This window comes from Gavialis gangeticus, unplaced genomic scaffold, assembly GCF_001723915.1.
Source record: "Gavialis gangeticus isolate Ggan-Ray unplaced genomic scaffold, GavGan_comp1, whole genome shotgun sequence".
In the NCBI taxonomy this organism is placed as follows: Eukaryota; Metazoa; Chordata; order Crocodylia; family Gavialidae; genus Gavialis; species Gavialis gangeticus.
Genome location: NW_017729031.1, coordinates 82,933,727 through 82,943,832, shown reverse-complemented (window position 1 = coordinate 82,943,832; position 10,106 = coordinate 82,933,727). Strand labels below are relative to the sequence as shown.

At 45.3% G+C, this 10,106-nt stretch overlaps 2 protein-coding genes across 5 annotated transcripts in view; one reads left to right on the top strand and one right to left on the bottom strand.

Moving 5' to 3' along the window:
* ALS2CR12 (amyotrophic lateral sclerosis 2 chromosome region candidate 12) overlaps positions 1–2,697 on the top strand; it is a 40,246-nt gene extending 37,549 nt beyond the window's left edge. For both annotated transcript variants that reach the window (XM_019523215.1, XM_019523214.1), the window contains one exon: positions 2,209–2,697. In XM_019523215.1, the coding sequence (XP_019378760.1) occupies positions 2,209–2,275 (67 nt within the window). In that variant the 3' untranslated portion in view covers positions 2,276–2,697. The remainder of the gene's footprint in view (positions 1–2,208) is intronic.
* A 1,266-nt stretch (positions 2,698–3,963) lies between these two features.
* The window catches only part of LOC109301903 (caspase-8-like), an 11,763-nt gene continuing 5,620 nt past the window's right edge, over positions 3,964–10,106 (bottom strand). For 2 of the 3 annotated variants that reach the window (XM_019523211.1, XM_019523212.1), the window contains 4 exons: positions 8,526–8,593; positions 6,868–7,006; positions 4,749–5,250; positions 3,964–4,335 (listed from right to left, as the gene is read on the bottom strand). In XM_019523211.1, coding sequence (XP_019378756.1) covers positions 4,200–4,335; positions 4,749–5,250; positions 6,868–7,006; positions 8,526–8,593 — 845 coding nt within the window. In that variant the 3' untranslated portion in view covers positions 3,964–4,199. The remainder of the gene's footprint in view (positions 4,336–4,748; positions 5,251–6,867; positions 7,007–8,525; positions 8,594–10,106) is intronic. The other variant, XM_019523213.1, reaches the window with a different exon arrangement.

Genomic DNA, 10,106 nt, shown 5'->3' with positions numbered 1-10,106 from the left:
AGGTATGGACGCTTTACCCCAGAGTTTGGTGTCACCAACGAACTTGGCCAGTCCGCTTCTGATACCAATGTTTACATCATTAATGAAGATGTTGAAGTGTTGGCCCTAGGACAGAGCTTCGAGGGACCCCACTGGTCACAGCGCACCACAATGATTGACTTCCATCAACCACCACCCTCTGGGTCCTGCTGTGGAGCCAATTCCCCAGCCAGTGGATCATGGTGAAGCTGAGGCCGCAGTTGACCAGTTTTGCCAAAAGGTGATCATGGGATACCAGATCAAAGGCTTTTTTTAAAGTCAAGATATACAACATCAATCTATTCTCCCTTGTCCAGGTGATAGGTCACTTGGTCGTAAAAGGAAATGATTGGTCAAGCAAGACCTACCGCAACAAACCTGTGCTGGCTATTCCTCAGGATGCTGCCAGCGGCCAGTCTGTTAAGAATGGCCTCTTTGATAATCTTTTCTATGACCTTCCCCGGGATAGAGGTCAGGGTGATGGGCCTGTAGCTTGCAGGATCCACTTTCCTCCCTTTCTTGAAGCTAGGCACCACACTGGCACTCTTCCAGTCTTCAGGCACTTCACTAGAGCGCCAGGAGTTCTCGAAGATCTGTGTCAGGGGCTGAGCTATGATGCTTGCCAGCTCCTGGAGTATCCTGGGGTGTAAACTGTCAGGGCCGGCTGACCTGAAGGTGTCCAGCCTCTCAAGGTGTTCCTTCACAAGGTCAGCATTGATGGAAGGTAAGGAATCGCCCTCACCCAGGCGTTCCTGTCTTGAAATGGGCAAGGGTGCCCCTTGGGACTGGTGAAAAAACAATGCAAAGTACCCATTTAGCAAGTTGGCTTTTTCCTGCGTGTCGGTTGTCAGTTGTCCCATCTAGTTTAGCAGGAGTCCAATGTTGCCCTTGCTTTTCCTCCAGCTCCCCACATATCTAAAAAAGGACTTTTTATTGTCCTTGATACTTGTAGCTAGTTGGAGTTCAGTTGCAGCCTTGGCTTTCCTGGTTTGCTCCCTGCAGGTCCAGACCAGTACAGAATATTCCCCCTTGGATGTAGATCCAGTCCTCCATCCTTTGTAGGTCTTTCTTTTTAGACATGCGTGTCTCTGGCTGAGTCCTAGGGCCTGCAAATGCTGGCACAGAGCCAGCCTGACCTTTTGGCACATGCCGTCAGATCAGATTGCATTGGCTCTGTGCCAGCAGGTGCGGATTGCAGCGCTGCAGGCAGGAGCAGTGTGCCATTGGATCTTCCCACAGCTCCCAACCCCCACTCCCAACCCTGGTACTCATCTGCACCTGCATCTGACCCACAAGGTCCCCCAACCCCACCAGAGGGGTCCCCCAGCAGGCCCTACTTACCCCAAAAGCTTCAGGATAGAAAGTAAGCCTGAGTTGAGCCTTGGCTGACTCAAGAGTCTCAGGCCTCATCCCTTCTCCTTCCCTTCCCCCTCAGGACAGGGCTTAAGGTTTGCTTTCCTTTTTGCAAGAAGCTCTTGCAGGCTGGAACTCTGCCAGCCTGCAGATAGCTCTTTGCAAAAGTGGAAAATCTGTCTGTTTCTTCATTAAAATGAAAAATCTGCTTTTTTCTCTGTTAAAAGGGAAAATCCATAGGTTGTTTTTTTTCCGTGGGAAATCGGAAAACTCGGATCCCTGGTGGTCATGCAGCATCCCCAAGCCACCCATCCGCTCTGCACCACTTTCCTCCTGCATTTAGCTTTGCTGCAGAGGGTGAGGGTGACTGCAGGCTGCTTGCCAATCCCAGTACTGAGGTATAAGATGCAGTGACTTGGGTCTTTTACTAGACCATTCAGTGGCCTCAAATTATCACACCAACAATCCTGCCCATTCATTGATGCTGGAACCAGGATCTCAAGCACCACTTAGTAACAATATGGATATAGTTGGAGACAGGATGTAAATATACTTACACACTGATTATTGAAGAGGAGACCTAAACTACTGGGAACACTGACCCAAGGAAAAGCTCTGGTACAGGAAACCCACTGGTCAAGGCTCAGGTGGGAGCTGTGCAAAATTTAAAGTAAAATGATCAATAAACTGATCACTGGTGTTAGCAGACTGTTTCACTGCTTAGCTGGCAGTTTTAAAATTCTGTGGCATAAATAATAGCAACAGAGGTGAGAGATATGAGAGCACACAACTCTTTATCCTTATGTAATCTTATCATTCTTCTCTTTATCCCCACAGGCGCAAACTGACTGTAAAAAATGAAGAATCATACACCCCAAGAATCCAGAGGAAGAGTCAGACTTAAGATCCCTCTACTGGGAATATGGCTTTGTTCCTAAGGGAATCTAGTTGCTGATGCACCAGCACAATAAAAATTAGTTTCCAGATCCTCTCCAGATCTGTAACTATGGTCAGATCTGCAATCCTACAGTTTTCTAGGGATTTTAAAACCACATTCTTGTTCAGTATTTAAGGTACCAACGTTTTTGTCCAAGCATTCCCTTTCATTCTCTATCCTTTCTTGTTTCAAGCTGTAATTTTTTTGTAAAACTGGAGAAACATTACTTGGTAGTACAAATACTGATACACTTCTACCCAGGAAGTCAAAATCCTCTCTTCACTTGAATGAAGCTGTAATGAGCAACTTACTTTGTTTTTGCTGACCTGTCTCAATATCGGTTACTGGTCCTCACCCATGCTTATATTAAAACTCCTGGCTTCGCTACATGAAGTGGCTTTGGTTAATGCCCATTTACCAAATTCCTCTTTATGTTCTTGCTTAGAAGCAAGGTTTGAAAACAAACAAGATGTGAGACTTCTGACTGCCCATCTCTTCCAGACTACTGTATGATTGTACTTTTAACTGACTTATAAAAGCAGAGGACACCAGTAGTCTGAAATGCAGCTTAAAGCTTAGCGCAGGGGCGCGCAATTATTTTGGGCAGAGGGCCGCTTATCCAGTTTTGGCAAGCTGTCGAGGGCTGCATGGGTAGCCCCGCACCTTGACAGGTGCCCTGCCCCCTGGTCATCATCTTGGCACCAATGTTTCAAGACCAGCACCAGTGGGGCCCGTGCAGGGCTGCCTGTGCCTGCTCAGGACAGGCCCATGTGGGCTGCAAGTGGCCGTAGCAGGGAGCGTGGGCCACGGGGTGGGCAAGGGGCCACTTTTCCGCTGCACTCAGCACCAGCTTGTAACCCACCCCTGCTGCCAGCCTGGGCCCTGTGCTGGCTCCTGCCTCACCCATCAGGGCTGCGCTGCAGCTGAAGCAGCTGCGGCCCCCCTGCTTGCCACGCTGGGCAGTATTTGCTGCTGCTGCCTGCCCGGAACTTGCATGCTGGGCAGCCCAGAGGTGGCAGTGGTAAATGCTGCCCAGCATGGCAAGTGTGGGGGCTGCAGCTGCTGTTGCGCAGCCCTGACAGGTGAGCCTGGAGCCAGTGCAGGGCCCAGGCAGGCAGTGGGGGTGGGTTACAAGCTGTTGCTGAGTACAGGGTGGGGGAAGTGGCCCCTCGCCTGCCCTGTGGCTGCTCAGCTTTTTCCCAGGCTGCTTTTCCCTGGGCTCCTTCTCTGCCTGGGGTCCCACCCACCCCCTCCCCTTACCTGAGGTTCTGGCTGGGAGGGAGAGAACATGCTGAAAGTTGTGGCATATATCTAGATGGCACAAAGGTAAGAAGCCAGAAGCAGGGTACAGCCTAGGCATGGCTCTATCCAAATGCAGCTATTACTGATTCTAGTTCTTGTTCTTGAGCTAGTATGCACAGAGCATAGCTCAGGCGCCTCTGCAGTGCCGCATAGCACCAGAAAGGCGTATACCCTTAAGAGTCAGCTTGGCTGTTATGCGTAACTAAAGCCTAAATCTGCCCTTATTGTCTTGTTTTCCCAACATACTAAGAACAAGTGAGCGATGCATTATTGGAAAAATCAGATTTAATCTTACAGTAAATCTTAGCAAACTGCTTTGGTTTTAATACCTGTTTAATTTGCAGCAAGTCTGCATAATAGTAACCAAAGTAGAAATTTAAAAATTTGGTCTTAAAATGGAAAATTTCTGAGTTATACAATTTTTAAAAAGCACTCTTATGACAGTGCAGTGATCCACTCTCTGAAGAACTGTATAGTCATAAAAAGTGTTTATTCTCTTATCCTAAAAGCAGTGAAAGGTTATAACGTGAAGATAACACTGCCCAGACCTTCCACCATATTTCAAGTCAATGGAACTGCAGCCCCTTGCTCAGTCAATCGGGAAGATGAGTTTTTTTCTGAGTGTGAAACTGGGCTGTGGCATCTGCTTCCCTTGGTTCAACCTGTCATACTTCCTGCTCACCTCATGGTTTACAGCAGTAAGGATGCTGAGAATATCTTCTCCTCTGCAAAAACAAACAGCCTCAGCATTAGTAACAATAGTGTCAGCTACCCTGACTTTCTCAAGCATTGCTCAGCCACCAAAAATTTGTTGCTGTTTTTTCCTGCTTCCCTAATCAAATCCAATGGTACTGGCCATCTGTAATGCACATAAAGTGAATCTAAACTACTAATATGACACTTGGCATAAGCTACAGTTACTCAACCAACCAGTAACTGCTGTCTCCTGAGTTTGACTATGTTATATTTAGTGTTTTCTCTGTAGTACTGCCTCATCTTTAGTGGCGCAAATTCTGCAAAGTCTGTTGCATCAGTGCACATTTTTCTAGACCACATTCACAAAGGCTTGCAAACTCTTTGGGAAAAGTTACAGTTCTAACTACAGCAGGTAGAAGCTGGTAATTAATGGTATCATTACCGAGGACAGCTGTTCTCTAGGTGCTGGCACAGTGATTGTATGTACCAGGTGCCCTGTGTTGGGCTTCTATAGGAAACGTAATCCTTTATGGTGGCCATTCCAAGCAGAAAGTCTGCCTCATCTGGAATGCACTCCAGCTGAAACCTTGCATCTGCTTCTACAGATGAATCCAGCTCTCCAGAATCTGTTTCTATGGTTATTCCTCTCTGAAAAGTGTCACCTTGGCAGGCCTGAATGAAGAAAACTTTTGGTTTTCCGGCAAGGGAGATGCATTTCAATCCAGTGAAAGAGGTGGTCAGTTCCTGGATAGGTATTTCCTGGCCATCAGTGCCAAATATAATGCCTTTATCTCCATGAGACAGAATACAACAAACAAAACAGTCCTTATTCATGTGGTCCATCATCTGGTAGGTTTTCACGGTGTGACGGATTTTTTCTGCAGTGAGGTCTTTGTACTCTTCTACCTCAAAGTGAAGTTTGGTAAAAACTTTTCTCAGAGCCTCTGGAAGGGAAAGGGAAGGTATGACAGACTGGGAGATTACATTTTGTAAAACTCTTGGTTGTTACTCAGAACTACAAAGAATTTGGCTCATTCCACCTCTACATTTACATACCCTTTCCCCTTATGATTTATTTTCAGAATGGGTCTTTATCTCAGCTGCAGCAGGGTTAAGCATAGAAGAAGAGAAACAACAGATCTCATATTTGGATAACTGGCCAAGGCTGTGGTATTCAGTTCATTTGTCTTTGCTACTGTAGATATATCTAGTTCATATCTTGTACTTTTTACTGGTAGTTGTCAAAGCACTTTGTAAATGAGGCCAGCATTATCACCCCCATTTTACATATGGGAAAACTGAGGTACAGGCAGCTTAAGTGACTCATCCCAGTTTGCCCACCAACCCAGTGGCAGAGCTAAGAGAACCCAGGTTTTCTAAGCCTTATTTCAGTGTTGTCCACTAAAGTATACTGCTTCCTAATGGTTAATGAAAGCAAACAAGAAATGATATGTGGTTATGGCCCAAAACTTACTCTGTAAAAATGCTACCTTTCATTCAACTAATGTGCTGCTTATGTATCATGCCTGCTGGCTTGTTTGTGGAGTGCAGGGAGGGAAATCATACTGTGAAATCAAAATCCATTTCTATAGCTGTATTTTTCCTTGGCCTTGATCAATAGATCCTTGAGCCTGCACTGAGTCCTACTGGCTGCACAAGGGTGCAAAAATGTGTCTATATCAAGCAGATTGCAGGCTTGAGGTCTTGGATGGTAATGTAAGGCAGGCAGGCTGGGGCTTTAGTACAATGGTGCCCTGAGTCTAACTGGTTTGTTGAAGGAGTAAGAATATAATAATTTTGTCACGTGAATCCTTGGCAAGTGTTGCTTTCATGCTTTAAGCACACGATGCATGAGTCGGAAAAAAGCCAGCCTCACTCAGCTCCCAGACTGAATTTGTTGTTGATGGTTAGAAATCTGTTTTAACAAACTAAGCTGTTGAAACAGATTAGTGAGTTTATATACTTTCTCCCACCCTAAGAGTTTGGTTGCACTTTATTGATAGCAGTGTTTTTATTTAAAGATGAAAATTAGTCAAATAGGGGTTTATTTAATTTGATGAGAGACAAACTCCTGGCACAAATGGTATCAGCCAACTCCTTGTTTACTACTTAAATCTGAACAGTGTTTTGAATTATGGTGTGTGTTCATGGGCCTGAACAAGTTATCCCCCGCTAGTTTGCTGTGTGGATGCTTACTCCATATATGGGTGCCTTTTTAAAGCCAGTTTCGAAGTGGATTAAGCTTCAGCCATCCAAAGCTATGCTTTATAAGCCTGTCCAGATGAGGCAACAGCTCAGTAGCTATTGTATGCTACAAATGTACCTATTTTTGTACTATAAATTTTCCCTGAAGACCAGCCCTGAATCATGCTCACCAAGAATGAATATATTAAACTAACAAAATAATCTTTGCTTGGGGAAAAAAAAAAAAAAAGATGAGACAGCTGAGTTCATTTCACACCACAGCCCAGGCATCATCTCCTCTTCTATATACCACCCTGCTATGCTTTGAAGTTAAAACAAGGGAACTGCTCCTCTCTCTTCCTAGCTCTTGCTCCTACCTGCATCTGCATCTGTTCCATTCCGATCTTTCATCATCCTGAGTTTAGGTACCCCTGTTCTTGCTCTCTCAAAGTTATGATTGTTCAGGATCAGGCATATTCCACGGGGCTGGCTGTTCATTTTGTAAACATCACCTGGCTGCACGGAAAGAGAGAGGCTAAAGGCAACACTGGTACAATCACTAGTTCTCATTTTTCTCACATTTGATAGCTATAGTAGCTGCTGGAGTCAATCTACTGCTTCACTTCCAGTGCACAACAGAGCAAAGGCAAAGGATTCCCCAGCACCTTCTTCCCCTCCCCAGGGAAGGTGATGTACTGTAGTAGTGCTCCAGTAAGATACCAGGCTCCAAACAACAAAACAGAAGGAAGTTAAAGGGTCTCATCATCTGTTCCTCATCTTTATCCTCAAACGTTTCTCATGCTCCCCGCTCCTTGCATCAGTTTATTCTCCCTACAAATCCAATAACTGCTCTTCCAGGCATCTCTCCTCACTGGTAACATCACACCCACTCCTCAGTCTTCCTTTCCTTGGTCTCTCCCCTTTGCTTGCTCTTTTCTATCTATCTTCAGTTTTCTTCCCTGTGGCCCTTTCCAGGTGTGTGCTGTTTTCCATCTTTCCTCTCTGTGAATCTGGCTCCTGCCTGCCTCCCCCATACTCTCTGCCATCAGGTTTCCCACCTCACTCTCCTGGGATCCCTCGCTGGGATCTCTCTTCCTCTCCCTCCTTAGTGGCTCTTTCTGGAGCCCTCACTCTCTTTTGCTTCGGATTACATAGAGAAGTAAGGCTCAAATGGACCTCAAGAGATCCTTCTCACTCAGCCTTCTCTTTGTTCCCCCAGTACACAGCACCTCTCACTTATCCCAAAACCTCCACCTGCAGTCAGGGTCTCTGGCTCCCTACCTTTACCCTCTACCCTGCCACATCTAAACCCAGTCCCTTCCTCCCTTGCACTTTCCCCCACAAATATGTTCTCTGGCCTCAGCCAGAGACACAGCAGAGCAGGAGGCTGCTACTGCAGGTGTGTTTTGCCCCCTGCTGTCCAGAAGGAGGAACTACTAGCTTGTTCCTCAGAAACCTGTCTAAATTGAAGCAATGGGTCTTTAAAAGGAAATCTGATCACCTCGCTGAGTTTAAAAAGAAAGGAGATCTTGCTCTTCTTGTTATTGACAAGCACTCCATTTTACATGCTTGGCAAGGACAGAGGGTGGAGATCTGCAAATCTGCACACCCCTCTAGCCCAGTGGCACAGGTCTTCTCAGACCCCTCTTTCCCTGCTTACCAACAATAATTTACCCTGCAGTGATCTGTTTATTTAAAAAAATCCTAAACACTTTCAGCATCCTTTCAAAGACTTTTTCAGCAGATGCTTAAATTCTGTGTCCCAAGTGATGCACAGGAAAGTCTGGGCAGTGAGCAGTGCATTTTTTTTTCTGCCTCCTGGACAGCATCTCCACAGACAAATTCCTGTTAAAACATTTGGTTCATGTCACAGTCAAAGGGGCTGCCCCCCACTCCACAGTTTTAAGAAAACACAAGACCACAGGCTGTGTGTCAATCTGCTGCTTTACACATACTATTCCTGCTGTCTGCCAAACAAGACAATGTATAAATAGTAGCAATCCCAGGAAGTAGCTTTTAATTTTACTGGATTTACCTGACAGAATTTGTTCTGGGTGCCAGGGGAATCATGTGCAATCTGAGATGCCCACAGTCTGTCTTCAACTGAAATAATCCAGAAAGATAAAATATGAAATAGGACCTGGATCATTAGTTTTTAAAAAGGTTGGCTGTTTTCCTTTTGCCATGTATTTCCTGTGAAAAGTAATTCAGCTGCAGCGAGCGTCTCCCCTCTAATCTCAGTGAAGTGTGACTTATTTTTGCAGTGTGTTTGTGGCTGTAGATTTAAAAGTGATCGAATTGGAATGAAGTAACATAGAAGCTAATCCTCTTCCAACTATAATTAATAGCAAAATGCTCACATTTATTCAAAAGCAGGATTGGGTCCAAAATGTATCTTGTGTATCGAAGTTACATGACTGTTCATCTCAAGGCATTTCAATCTAACTACTGTTCTGCTGTGATATCAAGCTGTGACTTGGGAATGCTCCTATCCTGGTGAGTAGTGATGAAAGCATTTCAATACAAACAAATCAGCATTTTAATAGGCTAAAATCACATGGCATTCCCTAGCCCTTCTGTACAGTCATTGTTTTCTGGTTCTATAGTATGCATTGCTTTCTGCGTTCCACCAAATACTTGTACTTTGTTACTAAACCAACCAACCATTGATAATATGGACTCTCCCTACACATGGAAACAGACCACAAATTTTAGTGTGCCACCACTTAAAAATACATAGACTTAATTATACTTACCTGTTCTACAGAATTTTTTCATCAACAGATCTCAAAGCATACTATCAGCATCACTGTCCTCATGAATGGGAAACTGAGGCATGGGGCAGTGAAGTAACCAAGATGCCCAAGGTCATTTAGCAGGTCAGTGGTAGGGTGAGAAACAGAATCTAGATCCCTAGTCCCAGTCACTCCACTGGAGTACACTGCCTTCTTGCCAGAGAATACACCCTCATTACACTCCACGTAGCCCTGATTCCGCATGATCATTATTATACTCACTATGTTAGTGAAGAGTATTACAAAAGCCAATATAACACTGCGTAAGCCGAGGGGTCCATGCTAGTGGAGGCTGATGCAGAAAGCAGAGTCAGTATTTGTGAAATTAGTCTTAAGTGCTGCAAGAATCTTCCTTACATATCAATAAAAGAGCATCATCTCAACAAAGCAACTATGAGAAATAAGGATCCTTTGAGAAATGGGTTTGCAAGCAATTAGTGATCATTCTGTAACAATGTATAGAGGAGAGATGAGAGGGGCAGATGGAGTAAAAAGAATCCAGAAACAGGGGAAAGAGAACAGCTAAGCAGTAGAGCTGTGCAAAGCTTCGGGTGGTGATTCCATTCGGAGGAGATTCAGCCCGATTCAGTGGCCGAATCTCTGAATCTGAATCAAATCAGGGGACCAATTAAAAGGTCCAAATTGATTCAAAGCTCTCTGAATCTTCAGAAAAGATTTGGAGAGCTCTGATGCAGGGAGTCCCTGGTGGCTGCAGCGAGGAGCTGCAGCCAACTCTAAGCTAGTAAGTACTAGGGGTGGGGGAGGGGACCATGGGGGGACCCCTGCCAGGCCCCATCCCCTGCCTGCTCTCCCAGCCCCCC